Below are 27458 nucleotides of genomic sequence, written 5' to 3' on the forward strand. Positions count from 1 at the left end.
TGTGTGTGTGTGTGCGCTGGGGGTGTAACTGGCTTCAAGGCTCATACAAGGGCTGCTGGTTCCACACTGGTGGAATTCAGCGTTGGAACCAAACTCCTCACTGCGGGACTGACTGCTCCTCCCCGGTTGTCCGACTCCAGGAGTAACTGGGATTTTCTTCACATGAGCGGCGGGAGCGGAGCGGACCTCCGCCTCGTCAAGTCGGTATGGCTGTGCGATCCAGGACGGGATTCTACCGGCAGGAGGTAAACAGAACCGTGTGGGAAGTTCCGGAGCGTTACCGTGACCTGAAGCAGGTCGGAACGGGAGCATATGGGACCGTGTGGTGAGTGTGTGTAGGGAGAGAGAGAAAAGAGGGTAACAATATACTCTTTTTTAAAAAATGTTCACGTGTCATCTGCTTTCATCACAACAATCACCTTCGTCCTGTCCTTACATGGCCAGAAGCTGCACCCGTTTGCTTAAGACTCAAACAAAAACCTGAACACCTGCACGAAACCACAGAAAATGGGACCAAAAAAAAAAAAAAATCGAAATAATTGCCAGTGATATAAAACGATTTATCGATAAATCCTTTACTTGATCAAATTGAAAAAAAATGTAAAAAGTTTCCATCACAGCCTAGAGCTTCTTTTGTAAACCCATCAATCGAAACCTGAATTACTTTTCTGTGACATAAAAAGGCAACAAATCCTGATAAATATTGAAGTCTGAATCATACAAAGGATTCATATTTTTTTCCGTCAATTAAATCAATCAATGATTGAATTGTTGACAGTGTAAAAAAAATCAGTGTAAATTGATTGATTATTAGAACTTAATATTATTAATAACAACAATCATAAAGATAAATCTTTCTCTGTGTGAATTTTGGAAACGGTTTAATCTTATTTTACTCTTCCTGCACCGTAACCCTCCAGCTCAGAGCGCCACAGTCAGCTCCGGAGCTTTTTTGCTGAGTCCAGGCTCCACAGCTGGCTCTGCAGGGCCTCACTTGGCTTTGTGTTTAGTGGATGAGGTTCAACAAAGAAAACCACCCCCAGTTTCATTGTTGAGAGAAGTCAAAAAGACCCGAGTTACAACCCACCACCGCTGTCTCTTCAAGCACAAATGAGCCTCTTTTTTTTTTTTAACAGTTTATTTCTGGCAGCGATGACTCTGTTTTAGTTTATGGAGAACAACTAATAGCATCCTAATATATCATTAAATACCAACATTTTACATTAAATAAATTCATTTTGTTAATGGAAAAGTATTTGTGTATCTCTACCTGACCTCTGACCAGTTCTGCTCTAGACTGACGTTAGGACCGCCCACTTTATTAAATTACAGTCACAAAAATAAATAGAATTGAATAGAAATAAATATTAAATCAATGAATATGGATGCACAATTATATTGGCGCACTATCTGTATCAGCGGATACTCATCATCAGTGATGGAATAACAGCCACATATACACAATATGCAAGTTTTTCCATATAAAAATGTTGCTTTTTCCAAATTTACAATGTCTGCTTGTGATTTTCTACAACAAAAATAGATGAAGAGATGCAGACTTGTTTATATAAATAAATGCGGAAATACACAAGTAAATACAAACGAACGTCAGCAAAGTCAGAAATACATGTTAAAATGCAGTAATAGCTTTTTCCAACTGACAAAACTGATTCATTTGTCCATGCATCTATTGGTGTCATGTTTTCTTCCTTATGCACCCCAAAGTATCACTCGTGGATTCGTCTGACTGTGAAGCAGTCGATCGTGGCTGCCTCGAAACGAGCATCTTCAAGTCTATGAAATATTCAAGTTCTGGGCGTGAAATCAAAGCTTTCATTAAATTAAACTTTCGTGTGTTTCAGTTCAGCGTGGGACCGGCGCGCCGGGACGCAGGTGGCCATCAAAAAACTTCACCGGCCCTTCCAATCCAAACTCTTCGCCAAAAGGGCCTACAGAGAACTACGACTCCTCAAACACATGAAGCATGAAAATGTACTGACAAAAGGCCATTTTATTTATAGCCGCATCGTAAATCTTCATTGTGTTCATGCTCACTGAAATAAAAAGAAATCATTCAAAGCCTGTTAAACAAAAAATAAAACACTTGTGCCAAATGCTGATTTAAATGCTCCAAAACAGGTGATAGGACTCCTGGATGTTTTCACCGCTGAAATCTCACTGGACCGCCTCCGTGACTTGTAAGCTCCTACATGTTCCCTGGTGCTGGTTTCGAGTAAATGCCACTGGGGTGATGTCACGCCTCTCCTCTCGTCTGCAGCTACCTGGTGATGCCGTTCATGGGAACCGACCTGGGCAAGCTGATGAAGTTGGAGAGGTTAACGGAGGACCGAGTGCAGTTCCTCGTCTACCAGATGCTGAAAGGACTCAAGGTTTCCTGTTTCTCACCCCTTGCTGGAGAAAGTTCTCAACTTGAAACCTGTTCTGACCAACTGTTGCTGTTTCTCCTTTCTCCGTAGTACATCCACTCTGCAGGGATCATCCACAGGGTGTGTGAACTTTGACCTTTTAGACTGTGTGCTTTGGGGAGGGTGGGGTGGGGCTTTTGCGCTTTTTCCTAAATCCCATTCATTCTAATTCCCACACCACAACCTTTCTTCTGTGTGTGTATGTGTGTGTCTATGTTGTGTGTGTGGTGGTGGTGGGGGGGGGGGGTGGCGAGAGAGACAGAGATAGAATGATATGCTGTCTGTGGAATGTTATAATTGAAATGTTTTCTAGGTTTTGATAATAATCTTAGGTAGTTTACAGGCCGAATCAGGCTGCAGCAGTGGTTGCACAAGTGGTTTCTGTGACACAAACTAAAGATCTTTATCATAATTATCTTAATTATCTGATGTCACAACACTTTGTAATGTCTAATGATGTTTAAGCACAGAAGCACTTGGTCAGGTTGGTGTTGCGGCGCTTGCTCAGCCATGTGGACGTGTCTCCACAGGGTCCATTTGTGGGACACCATATTGTAAACTTTTGCTTGTCAGAATCAGAATCCTGTGTTGTAATATAAGATTCTCTGTAGCTCAGGAAAGAGCAGAACGCTACAATGCTACATGGTAAACAGCGCTTGCTCCTATGCCAGTCTGATCCTCAGCTTACGTAATTGGCCGCTGCCGTGTTAAAGGCTGCTTTCCTTGTGATAGTGGATTCTGGTTCTACTTTAATAGGCTTTGCTGGGTCACTGCAGCTTTAACCTCCAGAGCTAAAAGGCACTCCACTCAGTTGAATTGGAAAACCTATGATTTGCATTGGATTTGGTCTGAATCCAGCCTAACTCTCAGGGATTCAGAGCCCCTTCTCACATGTATGCTCATCTCAGGAAACAGAAAAATCCCGATTCGTATGATTTAAAATATAATAATGTCAAAATTCTTTTCTTCAATTTGCCTCATGAGTTCATCTGTCTCCTGCAGGACCTGAAACCAGGAAATTTAGCCATAAATCCAGACTGTGAGTTAAAGGTACTTTGGCTTTACATAAAAACGTCCTCAGGTCAACTTGGACAAGATCACATGTTTCAGTTCTGCTTGTTGCCCACTTCAGATTCTGGACTTTGGCCTCGCGAGGCAGGCTGATGCTGAGATGACCGGCTACGTGGTGACCCGCTGGTACAGAGCGCCTGAGGTTATTCTCAGCTGGATGCACTACACTCAGACTGGTAGAGAGTTTCATCTTTTGTAGTGGAGATTTAAAAATGATTCTCTGGTCCTCGGAAAGCCCAGAGACACTGAGTGATGTTGGGTCTCTTTTTCAGTGGATATCTGGTCAGCGGGTTGCATAATGGCAGAGATGCTGCTGGGAAAGCCACTCTTCAAGGGAAACGACCGTATCCTGACCTTCCTCCAGCACATGGTGTTTTTGACGTCATCCTGTCGACAGACAAAGGGAGGCGATGGCCAGGTTGAGCTTTGGCATGTAGGATTTGACAAAATTAACAGTTTTGCTCCATATTGGCAATTATACACAACAACATAAATGAAAACATGAAAATAACATCATCGCCACACACAGAAATTTGACGGCCCAACAGTAGTACCTCCGACTTGTGTCTGTCGCAGGTGTGGACGCATGAACACACCCAGTCAGAACATACGATGACTATAAAAGAGTAAAAAGAACTTTTAATTGCACAATTTGATCCCAGTTTTTTTTTTTGCAGTCCATGCATGTTGATCAGACAATAAGTAGAAACCTATGTCGCGTGACCCTTGACCCCTAGCTGCTGCCAGATCTGGACCAGCTCAGAGAAATTATGAAGATTACTGGAACTCCAGCTGCTGACTTTGTCGTGAAGCTGCAGAGCCAAGATGTAAGTGTTACGATGAGCTTTTCACCCTCATGGTGGTGAGACTGGACTCCAACGGGGAGTTTCCCTGTGCTTTGAATGACACTCCGTCATCCTCCATTTTGTTTTTGTCAGCGTTAAAACTGAGGACATGAAGTAAACCAAGTAAAGATAACAAAAATCACAAGGGGGTGCAGGTTTAGTTTTTTACACAATGTGTAATATGAGTAAAGGCAAGTCACGTCATGCAGAAGTAAGAGTGGAAACAGCAAAGTAAAGGGCAAGTATACAGGTCATGTATATTATGATATTTTTAAGAAATAGACACATATTACAAACAGATATACATACTGGTTGAGGAAAGTCCCTGCATGCACTCACCTCCATTTTATTATCTCCCGGCAGGCCAAAAACTACATCAGAAGTTTACCAAAAGTGCCAAAAAAAGATTTACACTCAATTTTCACCAAAGCCAGCTCAAATGGTAAGAGAGCATCAGTGTTTAAACATCTGTGGCTGTACCTAACTGCCATGCTGATGTTGAAATGTTATCACAGCAGTGTGTGTCCTGGAAAAGATGCTGCTTCTGGACCCCGAGCAGAGGGCGAGCGCCTCCGAGGCACTCGACCTGCCGTTCTTCAGTGAGTTCAGAGACACGGAGGAGGAGACAGAGGCCCAGCCGTACGATCAGACCATAGACAACACAGACCTGACGCTGGACCAGTGGAAACGTAAGAGACAGGGCAAGGCTAGCTCACATTTAAAGCTTTACTCTGTTAAAATAACCTTTTGATAAATTCACTTAACGTCCATCCTTCCCAGCACCATTCAAGAATATAGATTACCTTCACTCCCACACATTAGGCAAGGCAAGGCAAGGCAAGGCAATTTTATTTGTAGAGCCCGTTTTCACCAACAGTTTGTCTCAAAGGGCTTTACATGGCATCATAACAACATCCTCTGTCCTCAGACCCTCACATCGACTGAGGAAAAACTCCATAGAAAACCTTTTAATAGGGAAAAATCTGAGAAACCTCAGGGTGAGCAACAGAGGAGGGATCCCTCACCCAGGACGGACAGACGTGCAGTAGATGTTGTTACAGACAAGAAAACAGTTTACAATACAAAATGTGAGAAACACGGAAATGTTAATAACAGCTGAAGAAGGAAGCTTCTGGAAGGGGAGGCAGGGAGAGCAAGCCAGCTTGATGGGGGACTGGATGGCAGACTGGTTCATGGAAGGGGAGCGCAGGCCGGTGTGACAGTAGGGAATAAGGGGGGGGGGGGGGGCGATGCAGGCGGCGGTTGGGGCTCTGGTGGATCTGTGGAAACAGAGAGACTGCGAGACACCAAGGCCAAACTACAAAGTGCAACAAGTAGTGGTAGTGACAGTTCCAAAAATGTGCAGGGAGGAGAGGAGGAGAGGAGAGGAGAGGAGGGAAGGGCTCCATGTAACCTGATGTGTCCCCCAGCAGTCTAAGCCTGTAGCAGCATAGCTATCAATGGTTCAGAGCTACCTGAACCAGTCCTAACTGAAGGCTCTGTCATAGAGGAAGGTCTTAAGCCTGGACTTAAATGTAGTCAGAGTGTCTGCCTCTCTGACCCATGGAGAGAGCTGATTCCAAAGTAGAGGAGCCCGGTAACTAAAGGCTCTACCTCCCAGTCTGTTTTTATTGATACTGGGAATCACTAAAAGACCTGCATTCTGGGAGCGGAGTGCTCTGGTCGGACAGTAGGGACTAATGAGCTCTTTCAAATAGGATGGAGCTTTATCATTGAGAGCCTTATAAGTCAGCAGAAGGACTTTGAAGTCGATTCTAGATCCTACAGGAAGCTAGTGGAGAGAAGCTAAAGTGGGAGAGATGTATTCTCTCTTCTTAACTCCCGTCAAAACCCTCGCTGCAGCGTTCTGGACCAGCTAGAGACTCTTTAGAGAGTATTTAGGACATCCTGACAGGGTGGGCAAACACGGGCTTACTGCGTCTAGGTTTCCCTCGTGATGTCACCCAGCGGGACTGGCTAGTTCCCGGCTGCTCGGGAGCTGCTAGCGGTGGCTAGGCTAGGTGGCTCCGCACCCTCTAAGATGGACTGAGCAGCTCCTGAAGGTAAAGGACTAGCGCTAGCTTCCATGGTGCGGAGCCGAGTCTCTAACTCACTAAGCCTCGCCTCCAGGACTACAAACAAACTACACTTATTACACGTACCATTAGCACTAAAGGAGGCAGAGGAGTAACTAAACATCTGGCACATGGAGCAGGAGAGGGAGGGAGAGGTGGGGGGAGAGGCGGAAAGAGAGAGAGCGGCCATAGCGAGTATGCTAAGGTGAGCTAGCGGACCTGTGGCAAATATAACAAATAGAACGAGGAATTTCAGAGCAAAGTCCTGCTAAAGAGTTAAGTGACAGAAACCTATGTATTACACCAAAACGTCGTATACAGTGGTGCTTAAAGCGATTAAGTTAGCAGTGCACCTGAGAGAGGATTGAGGGAGTCGAACAACACAGCGACAGTATTACAGGCAGGAAATGACGTAACACGCTCACCGGTATCGGGTCAGCAGGCAGGAGGAGGGAAGTGATCAGACAAGGGTGCTTTCTTTGGAAGCTGAGACTCACAGACACCAGCTGACTGTTAGTTAGCTTAGCGCAATTAATGGTATTGGATGGGAAATGTTAGCATACCTCCATCAAAAGTCATCAAACAGGACAGACAGGGTCTCGGTTTGACCAAAAGCAATCCTCCTTATCCTCTTTTAAAGAGTCGGCCATGATTCGTAGCAGCAGCCGCTCTTCTAGTTCTCAACAAACTTTATGTTTTGTCAGCTAAGGTTACAATGAGGTGCTGCATCAAATCACTGCGCCCAGTCAGGAAAGTAGATCTCACTCTATGTATGACTTCATATCAAATGTGATGCAAAACGCTTGCTGTATGAATGCGGTCAAAGAATGTTTTGGTGAAAAGGGCAGTTGATGACTTTTAACTTTAGTATGCTAACACTTACCATCAGATTCTATTCATTGTGCTAAGCTAACTAACAAGGACCAATTTGCAGACAAGATGGCAGACCTCAACCACCTCCGCAATTGACAAGATGTCTAGTTAAGTAGTCAAGTCAAGTTGTCTCCCCCCATGGTCTCTCTCTCTCTCTCTCTCTCTCTCTCTCTCTCTCTCTCTCTCTCTTTCTCTATGTATATATATACATACACATACATACATACATACATCCTTTTTCTATACCGCTTATCCATTAGGGGTCATGGGGGGGTGGAGCCTATCCCAGCTGACTTTGAGAGAGAGGCGGGGTTCACCCTGGACAGGTCACCAGTCCGTCGCAGGGCCATCATTTAGGGGCAATTAGGGGTTCAGTATCTTGCTCAAGGATACTTTGACACAATTGGGGGGAAGTGAGGATTGAACCAGCAACCCTTGGGTTTCTAGACAGCCACTCTACCTCTAAGCAATGCCGCCCCTCAGTATGGTTGCGTATTTGTGAAGCAAATTTTCTAAAACATCTTCAGGCTCAGAAAATACTCCACTCATACTCCACGACTTTGATGGTTTTTCATGACTGTAATGAACCCTGATTTTAGTTTGTTTGGAGCTCGGAATTAACCACAATAACTAAACCAATTTAACCGTAATCTCAACCTAATCTGCCACCCTTTGATCTTGTGCAGGTCATACGGTTACCGAAATACTGACCTTCAGGCCGCCAAAGGACTCCAGAGAGACGTCGCTTTAGCAGGATCACACACCTCTGCTCACATTATTTTATATTTTCTAGTGTTTTTATGTGTAGGATTTTTAGCGTGTTAAAGTGTTTCATGTACAATAAATGTGATCTGTTTTATTGATTTGAGTGGCACATTTCTTAGAAAACCTGAATTTACGTCTGACTGTTATGTCTCCATTTTTCCTCTGTTTACTTTTTGATCATTTACTGATGATAGAAGACGTATTTGTTTAACTGAGGGCGAGGTTTCCTCCAGAGCAGTACAAAGGTGAATGCTTACACACACACACACTTGCAATTCCAACTATTAATTTTTCTTTTTCTGCCTGAAAAGGTCTAGAAAAATCTATCCTAACCTTAAGCCTGAGGTTTTTCTGAAAGATATGACAGAGTGATTGACCAACAACATCCTCCGTAACAGAACGAAACATGAAAACATGAACTAGAGCTGACATTAACACATAATGTCTCTGTGAGAGGTCTAATTCCCTGAATACACAGCTGCGTGTGTGTAAATGCAGTGCTCACCTTGATGGTTGTTCATCTTGCCTCTCAAACGCAGGAACACCTGCACATTATTGTCTTTTAGGTGCTCATAAACCACAAAGATAGAGTTCAAGACTGTGGGTAGGTTGGCTAACTATACTGCTTTGTTGAAGTCAGCTCATAAAGGTCCGATCAAGAGGCAGTGAAACCACGATGAAGTCCATTTTTAGACGCTGATCGATTCATGAGGCTCCAAACCTCCACGAGAGTATCAGGACAGAGAGGTACATCTGCTCTTCTCATCTTTTCTTGAACGCAACTTCCTCCTCCTCCTCCTCCAACCCAAACATCCTCCAAATATGTTGTATTTTGGGAACAGTCCCTACAACCACTGTGGTCACTGAGTGACTGAGTGGCCAAGTAGGAATGCACCTGAGTGGAGTTTCCACATACGTCCTCTAGGGGCAATACAGCATGTTGGAGGAAAAGAGTTGCTCTGTCACATATTTTTCACACATAAGTGGCTCCGAAGTTTGGAATATTGGTAAAAGAAGGGGAAGTATTTCAAGTGTAAGGAGGAGACGGCTGGTGCTATGTGTGCACCGTGCATACAGGGCTGTTCAGCTTTAAACTGCGGTGCATAGAGACAAAAACTAGCAGTGACACTTGCACTTGGCCGAGTGTTAGCTTGTGCCATGCTCACAATAAGGTCCGTTGACTCCTGTGGGCAGAGAGATGGGAAGTTAATAGGAAATGAGCCGGCAACCAGCTTCAACAACGATTTGTCCACATTTTGGCTCACAAGCCGTATGCTGGGTTTCACCTGCTCTTGTTTAAACATATCATGCAGTCGATTGTAATCAAGTAAACGCTTCACTTCGGCATTAAGTTTGAGTGTTCGGACATCATTTGATTTCCATACTTAGAGAATTACCGATGTTTATGTTTTTATGATTATTTTTTATAGGAAACAGCAAATTTGAGTTCTTTTTAAATTTTGTTGAGTAGCTCTGAGGTTATTTGACACGTGAACATTTTTCACATTAAATCACACAATTCGCCATAACTCCAAGGTCATGTGACCCCCAAGACTCCAAATCCATCCATCCATTTTCTTCCACTTATCCTGTTAAGGGTCGCGGGGGGGTGGAGCCTATCCCAGCAGCCTTCAGGCGAGAGGCGGGGTTCACTCTGGACAGGTCACCAGTCCATCTCAGGGCCAACACATAGAGACAGACAACCATTCACACTCACACCTACAGTCAATTTAGAGTATCAATCAGCCTCGTCCCCTCTTGATGTCTTTGGACTGTGGGAGGAAGCTGGAGTACCAGAGAGAACCCACACAGGAACAGGGAGAACATGCAGACTCCACACAGAAAGATCCCGTGTTCCAGCCAGGGCTCGAACCCAGAACCTTCTTGCTGTGAGGCGACAGTGCTGACCACTGCTCCACCGTCATCACTATCACTAGACAGGACAAATCAAACATGGCGCTTCCTTTAATTTTTTCCTAAATATTTATTTTCTATGAACATTTTAATGTAAAACAGATCTTGATGAATCTGAGTTCTCATGCTGTCCCCTGTGCTGTGGTTCCTTTTGTGACACCAAAGCCATCATTGGTCACCCACACGTCATGATGGTGTAAAAATACTCCTTGTTTTGTCCTTTGAAACCATCCTGTTGATTGAATAGCAGTTTCTCTTCTGTTGTTGTCTCCAGCCCTTCCACCAAGCTGGAATCTTTCCTACATCAATGTACTGAGACGGAATTTGAAGCTCCCGCTGTGAAACAACTTCACCTGGCATCACGGCTTTGACAATAGAATGACGAAGAAGGCAAACATGTTTGATAAGAGCTGTTAGCCTGCTTATGTTTGCCCTACCATGCAGAACCTCCTGTTTGTTTCCTGGTGGCCGTAGGCGCCGTACCTCCATGATGGATATTACCCTCAAGTCTAAGGAAGTAAGAGGACGCTTGAATCCCTGCAAAGTTTTGCTGCTGCTGCTCTTTCTGGCAGGTATTTCTTTTTTTTTTTGTTGATATTTGATTCCATCTAGCAGTGGTAATTGATGGTTTTATGGGGCTGCACACACACAGTCTTTGTGTTTTTATCGACAGAATAAATGCTCATGTATCGTGTTTTTACTTGGAAATTCAATGAATCTAAACGCGCTTCCTGTTCTAAATGAGACTATTGGAGCCCAGCTACTGTCAAGTAATAATCTGACACTGTTGTTGATTCGTGTGATAATTTGACCGGTTGACAAAAATGCTCTAAACCTTGCAAGCGAGTGGTGCTTTCAAAGGTGACACCTACAGTGGTCGAGTGGAGAAGGAAGTAGAAGCCACCAACAATGGCCAACTGTTTTCTTTCAATGTATGTCATTTTTGTTGATAAAACTACCCTTATAATATTCTGTGTTCTACATATTTATACACAAATAGATAATATGCAGATAAAATGGATATTTTTGAAATATTTTTGTGGCAAAGTGGGACATTTAGAACAAGATTTTACTAAAGCGATACCACAGATATCTGTTTTTTTAACTCTACTGTATGTTTGAGGAGTGGGATCACAACATCTCCATCCATCCATCCATTTTCTACCGCTTATCCTGTTTAGGCTGGGGGGTGGAGCCTATCCCAGCAGCCTTCGGGCGAGAGGCGGGGTTCACCCTGGACGGGTCACCAGTCCATCTCAGGGCCAACACATAGAGACAGACAAACATTCACACTCACAGCCACGCCTACGGTCAGTTTATGAATACTGCACTCGCTCATCCCTACTAATCACGGCTGTAGACGATTAAGAGCTCGCAATCAACCGACCTAGCATGTTTTTTGTATGTGAAAGGAAGTGGAGCACCCGGAGAGAACACGCAGACACAGAACGTGCTGATTTATGAACCCAAAATTGAAATTGGTCGAAATAGTTCATACTCTGCTCATTTTTACTTTTGTTTTAACTCAAATAAAATGCCTGAATAACCAAGTGAATGCTTGCAAGTCAGAGTCCTAAACATTTAGCAGATTTCTAGTCCTCTAGTTTCTGACAGCATGAGCAAATCTCCTAATTGTGTGTGTGTCTGTGTGTGTGTGAGAGAGAAAGAGAGGGGGGGGGGGGGTGACCATATTTTAAATACCGAAAACCTGGACACTTGGCCCGCGAATGGAATATTCCAATGAAACTCAAAGTTGACTCAAAGATGTATGGATAGAAGGTGTTATATCACAAAATGATGTTGTCATATAACGATAAAAATGTGTCAGGATGGCCAGGACAGGATGTGAAAACAGGACGACCTGGGATAGCAGGATGTTTGGTCACCGTAGTGTGTGTGTGTGTGTGTGTGTGTGTGTGTGTGTGTGTGTGTGTGTGTGTGTGTGTGTGTGTGTGTGTGTGTGTGTGTGTGTGTGGTTGAGGGTGTGTTTCCCTCAACATGTACCTGATCCAGATAAGCAGATACTTTCATTCCTGAGGATGTAACGTTAGCTTAAATTCTACTCCTTCATCGATAGTCTTTTTCATTTGTTCAAATTTCCCACAAACTAAAATAAAAATCAAATCAAATCAAATCAATTATCATCACTGTCGTCCTCGTCATTTTAATTCAAAGTTGTGCTTATTGATTTGGACATTATTTGGTTTATTTGAAGAGGTCAAAAGGGTCCAGCAACAACTGTAGTTAATGGAACAACTGTGTTAGACTGACCTCTTTCAGCTTTTGCCGTGAGCCAAAGTCATTTTTGTTTCCTTTCCTTTGGACAAATTTTGACCAAAATCAAGGCCCACACAACTTTCAGGGGTCACACAACCAATACCAAGGCTTGGAATGACAGTTAAAGTTTAATATTGGAAGTTTGGTAACATTCTCTCCCCACAAAGTGGATCTTCATGCAGCAGCATCATCCACCGACACAGAGGACCGCAAACAGGATCATGATGTTGAAGGTGACTGCTTTTTTTTCCTTTTAAGAGATAAGAAATCCCATTTTGAATTTTCTGTCTGCGATATATCAAAAATCCACAAACTATAGATTCTAATTCCATCAATGTAGTGTGTCTCCTGATCTCTGTCATGAGGCGACGATCATATCTTGAAATTGTGATAGTAATTCAGGTTGTTTTGGGCAGATCTGAAAGTAGTGATTCCTGGTCCAAACTACGTGACTGTGGGCGTGCCGGCAAGTGTGGAGTGTGAGGCCGACTGTGGCAACTGTACCTTCTCCTTGTCTCTGGATGGCCAGGCAGCCAAGGGTCAGGGCAACGCTTTAGCCTTCACCGTTAAAACATGGGTGGAATCTTTAACCGTGACCTGCACAGCCACAGATGATGAAATGAAGCAGACTGCGACAACAACAAAGCAGCTGCAGGTGTTAGGTGGGTGTGGCGTGATGGCGTGAAGACTCTGTATTTTGAGTCGTTCTATCTTATAGATTTGTTTTGCCGTCATTCTTCCAACAGTTGGACCGAACAACATTTCCATCACAGGTCCTGAATTGATGACTCCAAAAGCGAGCCACACCTACAGTTGCCACGCCTTCTGTCGGCCATCTTGTACCTATGCCTGGATGATAGATAAGGGCCCGTGGATTAAGGGTCCAGGGAATGTTGTATCTATCACTCCTCAGGAGGTGGACAGTCCCCGAACTCTCTTCTGCAAAGCCATCAATAGTGTGTCTGGACTGTTTGTCAGCGCAGCACGAAACATTGGTGTTATATGTAAGTTTCACTTCTGGTGGATGGTACCAAACTTTAAACGCTGAAGCCAACCAACCAACCCATTAATCGTATCTTTTGGTAGTGCATCACATTTATTGTTTTAATTTTGTTGAAACCCAGGACAGCTTGGAAGTGAATGAGATGTGAGTCAGGCCTGTATCAGTTATGGAAATTGTACCATCTGGAGTGATCTATAATGTTTGCTTTTTGTAATGCAGCCCAATTCATAATGAGTTTTTTTCCTAAGTGGGTTCTTTCTGTCTTTCAGCCGGACCATCAGAAATCCAGATAAACAGTTCACTTCTCATTGGAATTCCAGAGACATTCCGATTCGTGTGCACCGCCGCGTGTCTTCCCTCCTGCCGCTATGTGTTGACTGTGGACCGTCAGGCCGTGAGGGGTAACGTGGTCGACGTGACCATGGAACACCCACTTCAATCTGTCACTCTCAAGTGTGAGGCACAAAACACTGTCTCAAAGGAGGTGGCTGTTGCCCTTAAAACTGTACGACCCAAAGGCAGTTCCAGGCCGGAGCACAGCCTGGCTATCCGCCCTGTAGCGGCCAAGGCTATGACACTGATGCTCATAATTTCTGCTGCCTACTCGTTGTGATGCCGCCACAACCACGAGGGGCTGCTGCAAATAGAACGGCAAAGAGATGGGGCCTACATCCAAAATAAATCAGTTCCCTCATCTCAAACGGAGATTTTTTTTGTAATGGGTTGTGTTTTAAAAGGTTAAAGTAAAGTCTGTGGTGGACAGTAGCTTGAGGTGTATAAACATTTACTTCTATGGCAAATACTGATGTGTGTATACGGCTTAGGAACATAAATTGTGAATATGTGGCTTGAGCTACAGAGTTTGACACGGACGTCACACTCACGGAACAGAAGCTAGTTGTGGCGATGATGAACACGTGAGGCTGCTGTGGTTTGTTCATAGCGTAGCATTAACTTTGTAATTCTGGTGATAGCGTTTATGCTTCAAAAATCACACAAGGGTTGTTAACGTGTGAATGTTCTCTCATAAAATGATGAACTTTTATAAGCCACAGAGCTCGTTTTCTGCAAGAACTGGGACAAGCGTGAAGCTAAGTGCATGGCGTAGTCCATTCATAGCATAATGCTCTCGTTCTATCGCTAGCGACATCATGTGTGCTATCTTGCCAAGCAAAAGGAGTACGTCGCATCAGCTTCTGTGTGCCACAGAGCTAATTTTCTGCAATGATTCAACGATGTCAGTGTCGTGTTTTGTTGGTGACGTAACATTAGCTTGGTAATTCTAGCGACTTGAAAATGTTCCAGTGAGTTTTACCGCATTTGCATGATCTCATATTTGTAATTGAAATGACTGTAGCTCCTCATACAGCTGTCAAGGCAAGCCAATTTTAATTATCGCAATAAAAGTTATCTCCTGACACTTTGCATGTAGAGCAGGTCCAGCACCTCAGGTTCATTCATTTATGGCCACGAATTCTCCGTGAGCAAGGGCATCTCGTGACAGCGGCAACAACAACAACAACAACAACAACAACAACAAAAACCTTCCTTGTCACAGGTAGAAACATTGAGCAGAGCCAGGAGCGGCCAGAGAGCAGGAGACTGGGGCAGAGACAAAGACGGATAAAGGAAAGAGACTGAGACAGATGAAGAAAGAGAGGGACAGAGACAAAGAGAGAGATAATGGAGGGGTGGAGAATGACAGGAGAGAAAAAAATAAACAGAACATGCTAAACTGCAAAGCATCCACATGTACTTTTCAAAAAAATCTCCCGGAGCCAAAAATGTATTTTTCTTCTTGCCTCCACAGTTGAATATTAGAGCATCACTGCATGGATTGATGGATGTGATGAGCAAGACAAAATTAATTCACCCGACTGCAGAAACAGAGAAAAACAAGCCCACTCACTGGTGAACTCCCAAGGAATTAGAATTGTGTGTCATGGGAACATTTCTATCCTCAAGATAAACCAGTCTCTGTTAAAAGAGGTGGCACTCAGCCAAAACCATTATCACCTGTTCCACAACTGGAGTAGGTGAGGCCTTGTATCTGGCTTGATGTATGCTCAGAGCCCAAATGTTGCACTGGTATGTTTGTAGTTGTGTATGGCACCTGAGCGACGGAGAATCAGGTGCCATACACGGAAAACTCAACAGAAAAGAAAAATGATAACTCACACTTTCAAGCCATTTGAGTCTGAGAGAAATGTGGCTGAGCAGCTGTCTTCCTCTCATGCGCTGCACGCCCTGGCGGACGAAGGAGAAGAATCCACTCTGGATGCTGCACACGTGCATTTCAACTTTGCCACCAATTCAAACAGGGACAATACGTGAAAACAACACTAGAGGGCGACCAAATGTATCCAGACACCTCAGGAACAAACAAAACCTGAAATTTACCTGAATTCCTGACTTACTTGGCCTACCTGAGCACCTGCTTCTTCCTCGGCTAGGCCACCTTCCTCGTCTTTTCAGGATTCTGTTCCTCCACCAGCTTCCTGCCAGCTTGGACCCACCAGTCTTGATGGCGGGCGAAAGCTTTGATTCATCAGGCCAACTCATTGCGCAATTTTCCAGCTTTGTTTGTGGTGTTCTTTTTTTGGGTTAGAAAGGAGCAGACTAATCCATCCACTATGCATTGTAAAGATCACTACATGTCCACTAGGTGGCACTAGAGAACACACAAACCATACATGATGCAGTGCACGAAGGGAGCAATTTTCAGGCTCAAAACATGCAACCACTAGGTGGTACTGTGACTTAAATTTACCTCAGACGTCATGTTGGGACTCGAATCCAACTTGTAAGTTTGGAAAAGCTTTGACCACGTGGAGTCCTGTTACCACTGTTTAGTGTCTTATAACCAGATAAAAAGAACTGGTGGAGGTTTTTAGTTGAAATAACAAGATTTATCTCACGATTAGACAAAGATCTCCTGAGCTTTTCGAGTGTGAAGTCGCTCTCTACAAGACACCAATGGTGAAAACGCCTATTTGTCCAAGTACTGACTAAAAAAAAACAAAACTAAAAGCCACACACAAATTACAAAACACACTTTTATTGACTGAGCAGTTTGACGGAACAGATGGGAGATCAATCACTCTGAGGCCTCCACGATGCAACGTCAGATCCTTTTTTTTGGCAGGTGTAAGAATAAGAGGAACATTCAAATTGAGTAGAGTACTCACAGAGACTGATACACAATTGTATTCTGGACTGCACTGTTTGGTAATGACACTGAAAGTCCGACTTTCTGACTGAACCCCAGAGTCACACGCCGTACTTCTTCTGTAAGGCCGCCACGGAGGACGTGTCCACGCCGGCTTGGTGCAGGAAGTCAAACACCTCCTTCAGCACTGAGGAAAGAAGAGCAGCACAGCCAGGATTGACAGTTAAGCGTTGCCTACATGCAAGCATGACTCATCTGTACTCAAAGACAACTCACCTTTCCTCTCTGAGGAAGACATGAACATCACGGCCATGTCGAAGCGCCTGACGCTGGCGAGGCTCCTGAGGATCTCCAGCGTGACGGATGGCTCTTCATTCCTGCACGACGCCCGCGTCAACGTGCAGTTCCAGACTTCATTTCGAATCTACATGTGCTTTTTCTATGAACATTTAGTTTAACTCACCGGGTGTAGAAATCGTGCAGTGTGTTGAGGATCTGATTGAGAATGTCAGGTTCGAGGGAGCTCTGGAAAATTTTTGCGTACAACCCAGGCTTGATTTGCTGTTTGAGAATACAAAAAGGGAAAAAAAACAAAACAGGTTTGAATGTCATCTTGACATTGTCGGTATACGTAGGGTGACTTATTCATCCAGTTAGTCATCATTAAGAGGTGCAAAAGAAAGTTGTCCCGTGAGAACTGCAAAAACTGATTTTGGCGATTAGGCGGCAACAAGAAATGTAAAATCATGAGCTGTAGAAGTGGCTCATAATCATTTGGCCAGGTCACTATATAAATACAACACTGATATGAACTATAAAAATACTGATTGTAGCTGCCGTGAGCCCTGGATTCAAGATAACCAACACGGCGGCAGCAAGATATAACTGCAGCGTCATTAGCCGACTGTATCCGCCCACCCTCAGATATCTGTAGATGACTTCAGGCTGCTTCCCGATCTTGCGCAGGTCGGCCTCTAACTGGAAGCTGGTGATGGGTGGAGGAGGCAGGGGTGAAACTGCTGACAGCTCAGCTGGAGGAAGGGGTTCCTCCTGTGCTGCTGCTGGTGGTGTTTGTTTGGTAGCATTCACAACTCTGGGCGGCAGAAGCAGAACATTTTTTTTTTTTAAAATCTTTTGCTTTGTATTATTTCTGGCACATACAGACTAAAATGTTAGAATATTAAAAGGCAGCCTCCAACACAACAAGGCAGCATTGACTTTCTTAAGAGCGTCTTCATCAGTAAGATCATCAATACAAAACTGACTGGTCAGAGGAGTGTGGGGACGCGTCGGTTATCTCCTCAATCTTGATCATCTTTGCGCTGGGCGATGTCGACAATGGCGAGGACTCACCCTCCACCTCCCTCTCCACTTCCTGGACAAGAGACTTGGACCCACCTGCCTGCACTTCAGGCACTGTCACCTGACCACCAACCTCCTCAATGTCAACCCTTCGCAGCGGTTTCTGAGAAACGACACACGTCAACAATGACTTTTACAAATTATTAATAGTTACTTTACATTATCCCTCCTTCTCCACTTCGGTTTTCCTCACAGTTGAGCGCTGATGTTCGGGTTTGTCTACGGGCTGGACCGTCCTTCTCTGAGAGCCCTCGGGTGTCTGCGGGAGGCCACTGGAACCAGCGTCCTGGGGCAACACAAAAGGTTCAACATTCTGTCACCTCTGGGCCTGGACAAAGACCGCAAGACCTGGAAGTGGAACTACATCCAAGTCGAAACCATACAGTGGCTTGCAAAAGTATTCATACCCCTTGAACTTTCCCACATCTTGTCACGTTATGTCAACATACATAAATATATTTTATTGGAATTCTATGTGAAAGACCAACACAAAGTGGCACATTGTACATCATTTTAAAATGGTTTTGCAAATAAAAAGCTGAAAAGTGCGGTGTGCAAAAGTATTCAGCCCCCCTGAGTCAATACTTTGTGGGACCGCCTTTTGCTGCGATTACAGCTGCAAGTCTTTTGGGGTTTGTCTCTACCAGCTTTGCACACCTAGAGACTGAAATCTTTGCCCATTCTATGCACAACAGCTCAAACTCAGATTAGACTGAGAGCATTTGTTTTCAGATTGTTTTCAGATAGTTTTCAGATCTTGCCAAAGATTCTCGATTGGATTTTGGTCTGGACTTTGACTGGGCCGTTCTAACACATTAAAATATGTTCCGTTTTAAACCATTCCATTGTAGCCCAGGCTTTATGTTCAGGGCCGTTGTCCCGCTGGAAGGTGAACCTCCACCCCAGTCTCAAGTCTTTTGCAGACTCCAACAGGTTTTCTTCCTGTGAAGATGAAACTGCATTTAGCTCCATCCACCTTCCCATTCACTCTGACCTTCTTCCCTGTCCCTGCTGAAGACAAGCCCCCCCAGGTGCGTTCAGAGTGCTGCGCAACATTAGTTTTCCACCACACACAGCGTTTTGCATTTAGGCCAAAAAGTTCAATTTTGGTCTCATCTGAGCGGAGCAGCTTCTTCCACGTTCCCCCACACACGGCTTCTGGCAAACTGCAAACGGGACTTCTTATGGTTTTCTTTTAACAATGGCTTTCTTCTCGTCATCTTCCATAAAAGCCAGGTTTGTGCAGTGCATGACCAATAGCTGTCCTGTGGACAGATTCCCCCACCTGAGTTGTGGATTTCTGCAGTTCATCCAGAGTCACCAGGGGCCTCTTGGCTGCATCTCTGATCGGTGCTCTCCTTGTTCGGACTGTAAGTTTAGGTGGACGGCCGCGTCTTGGTAGGTTTGCGGTTGTGCCGTACTCTTTCCATTTCCGGATGATGGATTGAACGGTGCTCCGTGGGATGTCCAAAGCCTGGGAAATCTTTTTATAGCCTAACCCTGATTCAAACTTCTCTACAACTTCGTCCCTGACCCGTCTGGTGTGTTCCTTGGACTTCATGATGCTGTTTTCTCCCCAATATTCTCTTAACAAAACTCTGAGACTGTCACAGAAGAGCTGTGTTTGTACCGAGATTAGATAACACACAGGTGGACTCTATTTAGTCTTTAGGTCAACATTCGATCACTCAGCAATCATCAGGCAACTTCTCAAGGCAGTTGGTTGCACTCAGAGAAAAGGGGGCTGAATACTTGTGCATGCTGCACTTTTCAGGTTGTTTTTTTTTTATGTGTAAAACCAATTAAAAATCCTGTATAATTTTCTTTGTACCTCACAATTGTGCGCCAATTTGTGTTGCTCTTTCAAATTAAAATTTCAATAAAATATAATTATGTGTGTGGCCATAATGTGACGAAATGTGGATAAGTTCAAGGGGTATGAATAGTCCTGCATGCCACTGTATACTGAACTAATAACTGGAGTTCTGAACGTACCATCTGGAGTTTCTGGAGTTCGTTCAGAGCCTGCTTGTTCCCTGGTTCCAGTTTCAACACCATCTGGAAATCTGACAAATATCCCGACAATAAATCACTGTTAACATTTCTTCTGCGATGTATCCAGTAGATTAAGAAGCAGAACAGAGGTAGAAGATATCCGGGACAGCTGGATCTGTGACAGTTGAACAGGAATAATGCAGTTGCATCTGTTGGGCTTTAGAGGTCAGTGTTGGACTGTGCAGCACCTTGCTTGGCCTCCTCCAGCTTCCCTAAAGCCACTCTGGCTGTGGCTCGGCGGGCGAAAGCCTTTGAGTACGTGCTGTCCAAAGCAATAGCTCTGCTGCAGTCTTCTTCTGCCTCCTTGTACCTGACCAACACATAAAAGTAGGTTTGCTCCTGTTATCTAAACTGAACATGAGGGACAAACACCTCAAAGAGTCTGTCGGCTAAAGAACCAGTGGAACAGAGGTAGGGATTTTTTAATTTAACCCTTAAAAAAAACAACAACAAAAGAAAAACGAAGCACTTATTCTTACTTGTCCAGCTTGAGGAAGGCCATGGCTCTGTTGGCAGGCAGGAGGGCGTGCATCCCATCGGCCTCCAATCCTCTGGTGTAACACTCCACGGCCGCTTCATACTTCCCCTCTTTGAAATAAGCATTCCCCTGAGAGACACATTCACCACTGAGAAGAACTTCATACGTATGGGTTCAAATACAGCTTCAGGTGACAGGAATTCACTAAATGATTACAGCGCCACAGAGAGAGAGAGAGAGAGAGAGAGAGAGAGAGAGAGAGAGAGAGAGAGAGAGAGACATATTTTTGGCCATGAGATACAATTTGTTCCTACAATTTGAAGTACCGGTATTTGTAGTTTCAAGATACAACTTGTTCTTCCTATTTGATGAATCACTGTCTGTGAGATGTAACTTATTGTCATGTTTTGAATAATTAGTGGCCACAAGGTATGAGTTGTTCGCACGCTTTGATTCATTGACAACATGTTTTATATCTCTCTGTGGCTTTGGTAGAACTGGGAGGACGAACGTGAACAAAACCAGTTCTCACTCTGTCCTTTTGTACCACTGCCTCCTGTCGTCTCTGCTGCTCTTCCACTAGTCTCTGCTGCTCAGGATCGACTGCCAGACTCTCCGGAGGCTGCGTTGCTTTACTGTCTGGCACCTGATCTCTGAGGATCTGAAACCAGCAAGAGAAGAAACCACAAATCGACTGTAGTAAAGCTGCAACCACTAGTCGAGTAATCAATCTAATATTTTACAAAGAAATATGTCAAAATTCTCCTAAAGCAGTTGCTTTTTAAATTATTAGTTTTATTCCAGGGTGTAAACAATGTGATTATTATGTTTTAATCCTCAATAATATTTACCTAAGTATCTTTGTTCTTTCGATAAAAAAGCATACATTTGATGATCTTGGCCTCTAGCAAACATCGATCTGAATTTTCCAGCTCTCACCTCTCTGACCTTCTTCACTTCATTCTGTGCTTCCAGGTTCCCAGGGTCCAGCTTGAGAACCGTCTCATAATCTGTCCGAGCACAACTGTTAGTGCACTTGAGTTAATCACACAGACTCATGTAGTTAATGCTGGTTACCTTCTAGCGCAGACTCATATTTCTTCAGGGCAAATCGTGCTGCTCCTCTCCGTGCATACGCTTTGAAGTAGTTGCTGTCCAGAGCGATGGCTAAGTTGCAATCAGACTCAGCCACAGCATACCTTTACAGGGTGTGCAGACGTTAGCAGTCTGCTAGCACATCTCCCTTAACGCTGCTTCAAAAAATATGATTCTTACTTCTTGAGTCTGAAGAAGGACGTGGCACGATTTGTGGGAAGGACGGGGTTATACGGATCTGCACCCATTCCTCTGGTGTAACATTCCACGGCCTCATCGTACTTCCCGTCTTTGAAGAACTTGTTACCCTGACAGTTAATTCAGCTTTAATTTTCTTTAACGCTTCTCTTAACGATACTTCTCATACAAACATTTACCTTTTCCTTTTCAGCAACCGCTTTCTCCTGATCAACTGCAGCTTCCTCTGAGTCAGACTCATGTGACTCTGCAGGACTTTCCTCCTTGTCCATTTCTGCTAGTGCCTTGTCCTGTCAGCCGAAACAACAACAACAAAACTTTAATCGTGACATGGTGAATGCAGCAGAAAAGCAAACATGTTGTCAAACTCATAGCTGAGCTACCACATCAAACTTTTCCCATGATCGATAGTCATGGGATTTTATCCTCGATGCTGCCTGGAGCTCCTCTGCCTTTGACGCCTCGTTTCCTGCAGGCAGCTTCTTTTTCTTCTTCTCTCGTTTAGATTTGTAGTCCTTGTTGCGCACAGGCGGGAGCTTTTTCTACAAAACAGAAAGCAAATTGAAGGTTGGCTACTTCTGAAGTGGATGAACAAGTATACAGCGGGAGGGGAGACTAACCTGGACTTCCTCGAGTCCTCCTGTCCTCAGTTGCTCATCCTTCTGTTTTATGTCTGTCTCCCAGCTGTCCAGCTCCTTTATGAAGCTGTGCAGATCCTCCGCGTTCTGCCGCATCTGAAGTTGCACCTCAAAGGCTTTACCTCCCCCGGACATGCTCTCTCCTGCGACACAGACATTATTATCTGAGAAATGCTAAACACATGCCGTTGGTGTCCTGAAGTCGTTTTACAGTCCAGGGGAAACACGAGAATCTCGCTGTCATGCTTGTGCTAGCTAATGCTGCTAGCTAACTGTAACTACAAATATTCAAAGATAATTCACTGAAAAGGAACTATCTATCTATTAACAGTAAAAAAAAAAAAATAAAATAAAAAGTACCTGTCACTCCTTTCTCTGAAAACCGCAGATAAAATGAAGCTATCGTTTGTTTGGCTAAGTTACACTAAAGTGTGTCGTTTCTCATAGGTTTCTGTTTGTGTTTGGAGCCATGACAGCGAAGTACCAGTAGCCTTTGCGTTACTGAGCATGCGCAGTACGCTGCTAAGATCATAAACTACAAAGTAGTGGCGGATACATTTACTTGGGCACATTTAGGTCTGTAAAAAAAAAAGAGATGGTTTACATGACAGTTGACATTACCAGATTATTTAAATTTTGTTTTGGGACAACATATCTAACTTTTTTTTTTTAATTTACGATGCTCGGCTTACATGCTGAATGGAAATAGTCAGACTGTAACCGAAACGGAAATAGGAAAAAGAAGAGTGAGAGTTGACTTTTCGGCTTCAAAAAAAAAAAAAAAAAAAAAAAAAGAAGAAGAAGCAAAATTAGACTACCGGGGTAGTTTATTTGGTTAAATTAGTTTGGTTTCGGAGTTGACGACATGACTGCACCTTCTAAGTTATAGATATTTAAGTTGCACTACTTCAAAACAATATTTAACTTAGGGATCAAGTGAATTATTTGTCTCGTTGTTTACGCATGTATGGAACGTCTTTAAATGATAAAAAAAATCCATTACCTTTGACCTATAGCTGTACCACGTGATCTACTAAACAGTGATGACCTCTCTTGTTAGCTAGCAGCAGTAACAACCGGGGGGAACCTATGCTAACATTTCTTAATTATAGAAAACATTTCACACAATGGACCAGACTAAAAAAGAAGATAATGGATACGACCTATTTCCGGAGTGGAACACGGGGAAGTTTAAGAAGGGGACAATCCCAGAGACATTGTTCGCTCTTAACCGGAACTGTCAGGTCATGTTGCAGTTAGCGGTGGACACAAGTGAGTTCTCAGTCTAACAAATGATGCTTTTATTGTATTTTGTTGGTAGTATACCGCCCCCACGAAGGAGGTTCCCGATACATGTACTTCTGTGTTAATGTTCGAACGCATTTGTCTCAAGCAGCAGGAGTAATTGTAGCTAGCTAGTTAGCAGTGTATGATTAGCATGCTACTTTCAGCTTTACTTTTGCTTCTCTCAGGTCCTTATGCCAAGCTCCTCCTCAGTGCCATGAAGAGCTCAGGGTGGTATGTATCTGACATTATGTGTGTGTCTGTGTGTGTGCGCGTGCGTGCGTGCGTGCGTGCGTGCGTGAGAGAGAGAGAGAGAGAGATAATACACCAACACGGTTTAATATCTCTAATGATGAAACTGAATCGTCATCCTGCAATGACTTGACATTAGCCGGAAATTTTTTAAACACTTCAAAACTAAACAAACTCTTCACCGTTGACACAGTAAAGTATTCAAAGATCGACATTTCTCCTGTGAGGATTGTGAGGGGACAGTCAGCGGTGGCTTTGATGCAGCGTCATCTCAAGTAAGAATGACAAAAGTGTGCTTCAGCGACGGTAATAATGCAGATTGATCAGCAGTGATGAGCTCTGCATTTGTTTGCAGATAGTTTTGTGTCAGAACAACATCCACCAGCAGTCCCATATGAACCGAGTGGTCACGCACGAGCTCATCCACGCCTTTGACCACTGTCGGGCCCACGTGGACTGGTTTAACAACTTCAGGCATCTGGCTTGTTCAGAGGTGAGCACCTGCATGGTCACTTGGATTATGTCAGGTAATGTCCAGGGGCTGCTGAGAAATAAAAGGAACGCTTCCTTGATGTCATAATATTGAACAGGTCATGCTGCCAAAGCAACATCCAGTAAGAAACTCTTGACATTCAATCGCTTCACAAATTGCATAAATTGATGACTCAGCTACGTGGCAAACCAGGTTCTAGTTACAAAGGCAATACTGAATATTCTCTGTACATATTTACCTACTTTTGATTTGAGAAAAAAAAATTGTGTCATTGTCTCAGATTCGGGCAGCTAACCTCAGCGGAGATTGCTCCTTCAGCACCGAAGTCGCCAGGTTCAACTTTGGCCTGAAGCAGCATCATCAGGTACCTCTGTTAGGCTAAACGTGACTTGTCACCATGGTTACCATCTGTGACACTCGACTCCTCTTTTCTGCCTGGACAGGAGTGCGTCCGAGGCCGTGCCCTTCGCTCCATCCTGGCTGTTAGGAAAATCAGCAGAGAAGAGGCAGAGAAAATTGTCAGCGAGGTCTTTGACACGTGTTTCAACGACCACGCACCGTTCGGACGAATCCCGCACAGCAACAAGGACGCCAAGTTCGCCTACAGAGAATACAAGAACAGGGATCGGTATTATGCCAACCTTTAGCATCTTCACAAACTTATTTAACTCTCAAAGGTGCTCTAGCTGACCAGGCCTGTGGTCTGCCGTAAAGACTCTTGTTCCTTCAGAAGGGGTTGTCGGAAAACGTTTCGTCCTTGGAAGAGGAAGCAAATTTAAAGCGGAGGAAGGAGCCTGCTTCATTTTTTTTCTTATGAACACTAATTCTGTGTTGAAGGCTCAGGAAGTAGAAGAAGCACTTTTTACTAGATCAAAGGGTGCTTTTGAATATGAGATCATCCTTCAGCGTTTGCTGTGGGTCATTTAATGACCAGCGTATACATTTCTCTGAATGTTTTTCCTGTAAATAGAAGCAATCGTACGTAAATTAAAGAATTTCAATTAAAGTTTAATGAAAAACAGATTTTCCTCTACTTCACTAAGTGCTATAAGTTCCACTTTTGCAGCTGAGGAGTTGTCGTGCTTGACTTTGGCACAAAATGTTTAAGTTTATGATGTCTGGTACCGTTAAATTAACATCTGCATATCCGTGAAGTGTGAAAACTTTGTTCACATCTGTGCCGTCACTGTAAAATGTCATTGCTGACATCTTTATTGGACATTAGCATTTAAAGAATATCGTATCCTTCCGCGGAGATTAATGAGGGGAAAAAGTTATTAGGGAATTAGCCTCATAATCCCCCCCCCCTTCCTCCTCCTCTACTCCTCACTATCTCAAAGACAACACCCCCTGCATCATAATCACAGCCACTTGGTGTGTCTGCTGTTCGTGTTGTGCGCTTCTTATCTCCATATTCTCTGCTTGCTAAACACAAGATGAGTGTGTCTTTGGAACAATAAAGTGAGTGGGCGGGATGGGACGAGCAAAGACGATTAGCTTAATTTTGGAAGCTGAAAGGGGAAAATGATGAAAAGGGCTTCAAGGCAGTGGAATTAATGCAAAGCAAAAACAAAAGGGGGAAAGATATTTGGCTTTATGCTGTGTCATACACATGCACAACTAAATGGAGAAATCATACAAAACAATAGAATTACTAGTGGAATTGTGAAAATATCAAATGCTGACGATTAAACGCATCTGATACAATTGTAATGCTAAAAGCTAAACTGAATTCATTACTTGGCTTGCACCATGTTTGTGCTACGTTCAGGAATGTCGTGAGGATGCTAGGCTGTTAGCACATGAAGCATGAGCACTCATGGGTCATAAATGTAGTTCAGGCAAATGGACATTCTATACATTGCTCCTCAGCTAAGCCTGTAATTTTAGCCAATTTATAGTTTAATGCTAAAACACTTAATGTTAGCATAATGACGTTTTAGCTTCCAGGCCTGAAACGTGAAGCCAATCAGGAAGCTACATTCCTCTAATGACCAGCAGGGGGCGAGTGTACTGGTTAAAAGTCCCAAAAATGGACTTCATACTTGACTTATTAATTCGTTAAACATTTTCCTCTCAAGTTCACAGTCTCTATACTAGGCATAGTGCAGGCGGTAAAAGCAAAACAACAGCCTGAAAGATGCTAAAACACTGCTGAGCTGAAGAAAACTGAGTAGCAGAGACTCTTGGAAACCTTTCACATGCTTCATCTGAGTCACTGTTAATTAACAAAGCTGATAGCAGCAAGTATAAAGATGGAAGTGTTCGTATGCAGCAGGATATGTTCTTGCTTTTAGAAAAAAAAAGAAAAAAAGAATGTTGCTGCAGGCCAAGATGGAGTGTAATGTGAATGAGTTATCAGGGTGTTAAGATTAGATGGGAACAATTCCCTGTCTTACTTTTTCCATTTGTATGTCAAGGCAACAACATGAAATATAAATATTTGGGCCAGATTGCCAGGTCACTATCTAAAATTGGTCTGGCGGTGCGTTTAATGTGATACGTTCATGTAACATAGCCTTGAAAACAACAGCACACACCTCCAAGGTCAAGAGCCCACTTACACTTAGTAAATGTGCTTAGAAATAAATTCGAATTTCCCAAAATACTGTATGTTATCATGCTAAAATAAAATCTGAAAGGTGAAATGACATCATCAACCAACCAACTGTATGCATCCTCATACAAGTGAATGATACTACTGGATAATATTTCCTCACAGATTTGCTCTGTGGAGTGACAAGAGACACAGTTGCAGTATCTTCTCAGGCCTATAGATGGCAATATTGGACCACTAATCTTCGTCATCATCAATCCATTTTCTATGCCACCTAGCTATTAAGGGATAAGTGGCTGGGGGGGTGCTGGAGGCCTATCCCAGCTGTCATAGGACAAGAGGAAGATTCACCCTGGACGGGACGTCAGTCTGTCGCAGGGCCATCAGGAGCAATTGGGGGTTCAGTATGTTGCTCAAGGATACTTTGTCACCAGGGGAAGTGAGGATCAAACCAGCAACCCTTCGGTTGCTAGGGGGCCACTCTGCCTCCTACCTCCGAGCCACGCCGCCCCTCATCCTCATCATGGCATGAGAAATTCCATCTAGAAAAGCCTGCGCTCTCACTGTTTTATTGATAATTGAATTAATTTCCTGGAGTCTTGTTCCAGGTAGATGTGAGGACTTTTAT

General features: G+C 43.8%; 4 protein-coding genes across 4 annotated transcripts; 3 read left to right on the top strand and 1 right to left on the bottom strand.

Moving 5' to 3' along the window:
• Positions 1-17: 17 nt before the first annotated feature.
• Positions 18-8242, top strand: mapk12b (mitogen-activated protein kinase 12b). Its single transcript, XM_086201076.1, has 12 exons — positions 18-325; positions 1863-1992; positions 2140-2198; positions 2279-2390; positions 2478-2507; positions 3429-3476; positions 3559-3673; positions 3770-3841; positions 4245-4324; positions 4706-4784; positions 4858-5031; positions 7977-8242. Exons 1-12 carry the CDS (start codon positions 207-209, stop codon positions 8039-8041), a joined length of 1083 nt encoding a protein of 360 aa, XP_086057202.1. The 5' UTR covers positions 18-206; the 3' UTR covers positions 8042-8242.
• A 3556-nt stretch (positions 8243-11798) lies between these two features.
• On the top strand, positions 11799-13862 carry LOC147262321 (uncharacterized). Its single transcript, XM_086202506.1, has 4 exons — positions 11799-11814; positions 12663-12908; positions 12993-13250; positions 13519-13862. Exons 1-4 carry the CDS (start codon positions 11799-11801, stop codon positions 13860-13862), a joined length of 864 nt encoding a protein of 287 aa, XP_086058632.1.
• Positions 13863-16287: 2425 nt separating this feature from the next.
• On the bottom strand, positions 16288-22761 carry rpap3 (RNA polymerase II associated protein 3). The gene is made up of 17 exons (XM_086201077.1): positions 22605-22761; positions 22227-22387; positions 21990-22148; positions 21786-21896; positions 21589-21716; positions 21391-21512; positions 21253-21323; positions 20846-20974; positions 20315-20442; positions 20024-20145; positions 19776-19846; positions 17974-18066; positions 17684-17883; positions 17337-17511; positions 16882-16979; positions 16695-16795; positions 16288-16605 (listed from the first exon to the last, which is right to left on the bottom strand). The coding sequence occupies exons 2-17, from the start codon at positions 22377-22379 to the stop codon at positions 16520-16522; spliced, it is 1947 nt and encodes a 648-aa protein (XP_086057203.1). The 5' UTR covers positions 22380-22387; positions 22605-22761; the 3' UTR covers positions 16288-16519.
• A 318-nt stretch (positions 22762-23079) lies between these two features.
• Positions 23080-25937, top strand: atp23 (ATP23 metallopeptidase and ATP synthase assembly factor homolog). The gene is made up of 6 exons (XM_086201078.1): positions 23080-23516; positions 23717-23762; positions 23974-24055; positions 24136-24273; positions 24554-24637; positions 24717-25937. The coding sequence occupies exons 1-6, from the start codon at positions 23372-23374 to the stop codon at positions 24918-24920; spliced, it is 699 nt and encodes a 232-aa protein (XP_086057204.1). The 5' UTR covers positions 23080-23371; the 3' UTR covers positions 24921-25937.
• The last annotated feature ends 1521 nt before the right edge of the window (positions 25938-27458 follow it).

Source organism: Aulostomus chinensis, chromosome 4 (assembly GCF_037954235.1).
Source record: "Aulostomus chinensis isolate RoL2024-O1b breed Wild chromosome 4, RoL_Achi_v1.0, whole genome shotgun sequence".
In the NCBI taxonomy this organism is placed as follows: domain Eukaryota; kingdom Metazoa; phylum Chordata; class Actinopteri; order Syngnathiformes; family Aulostomidae; genus Aulostomus; species Aulostomus chinensis.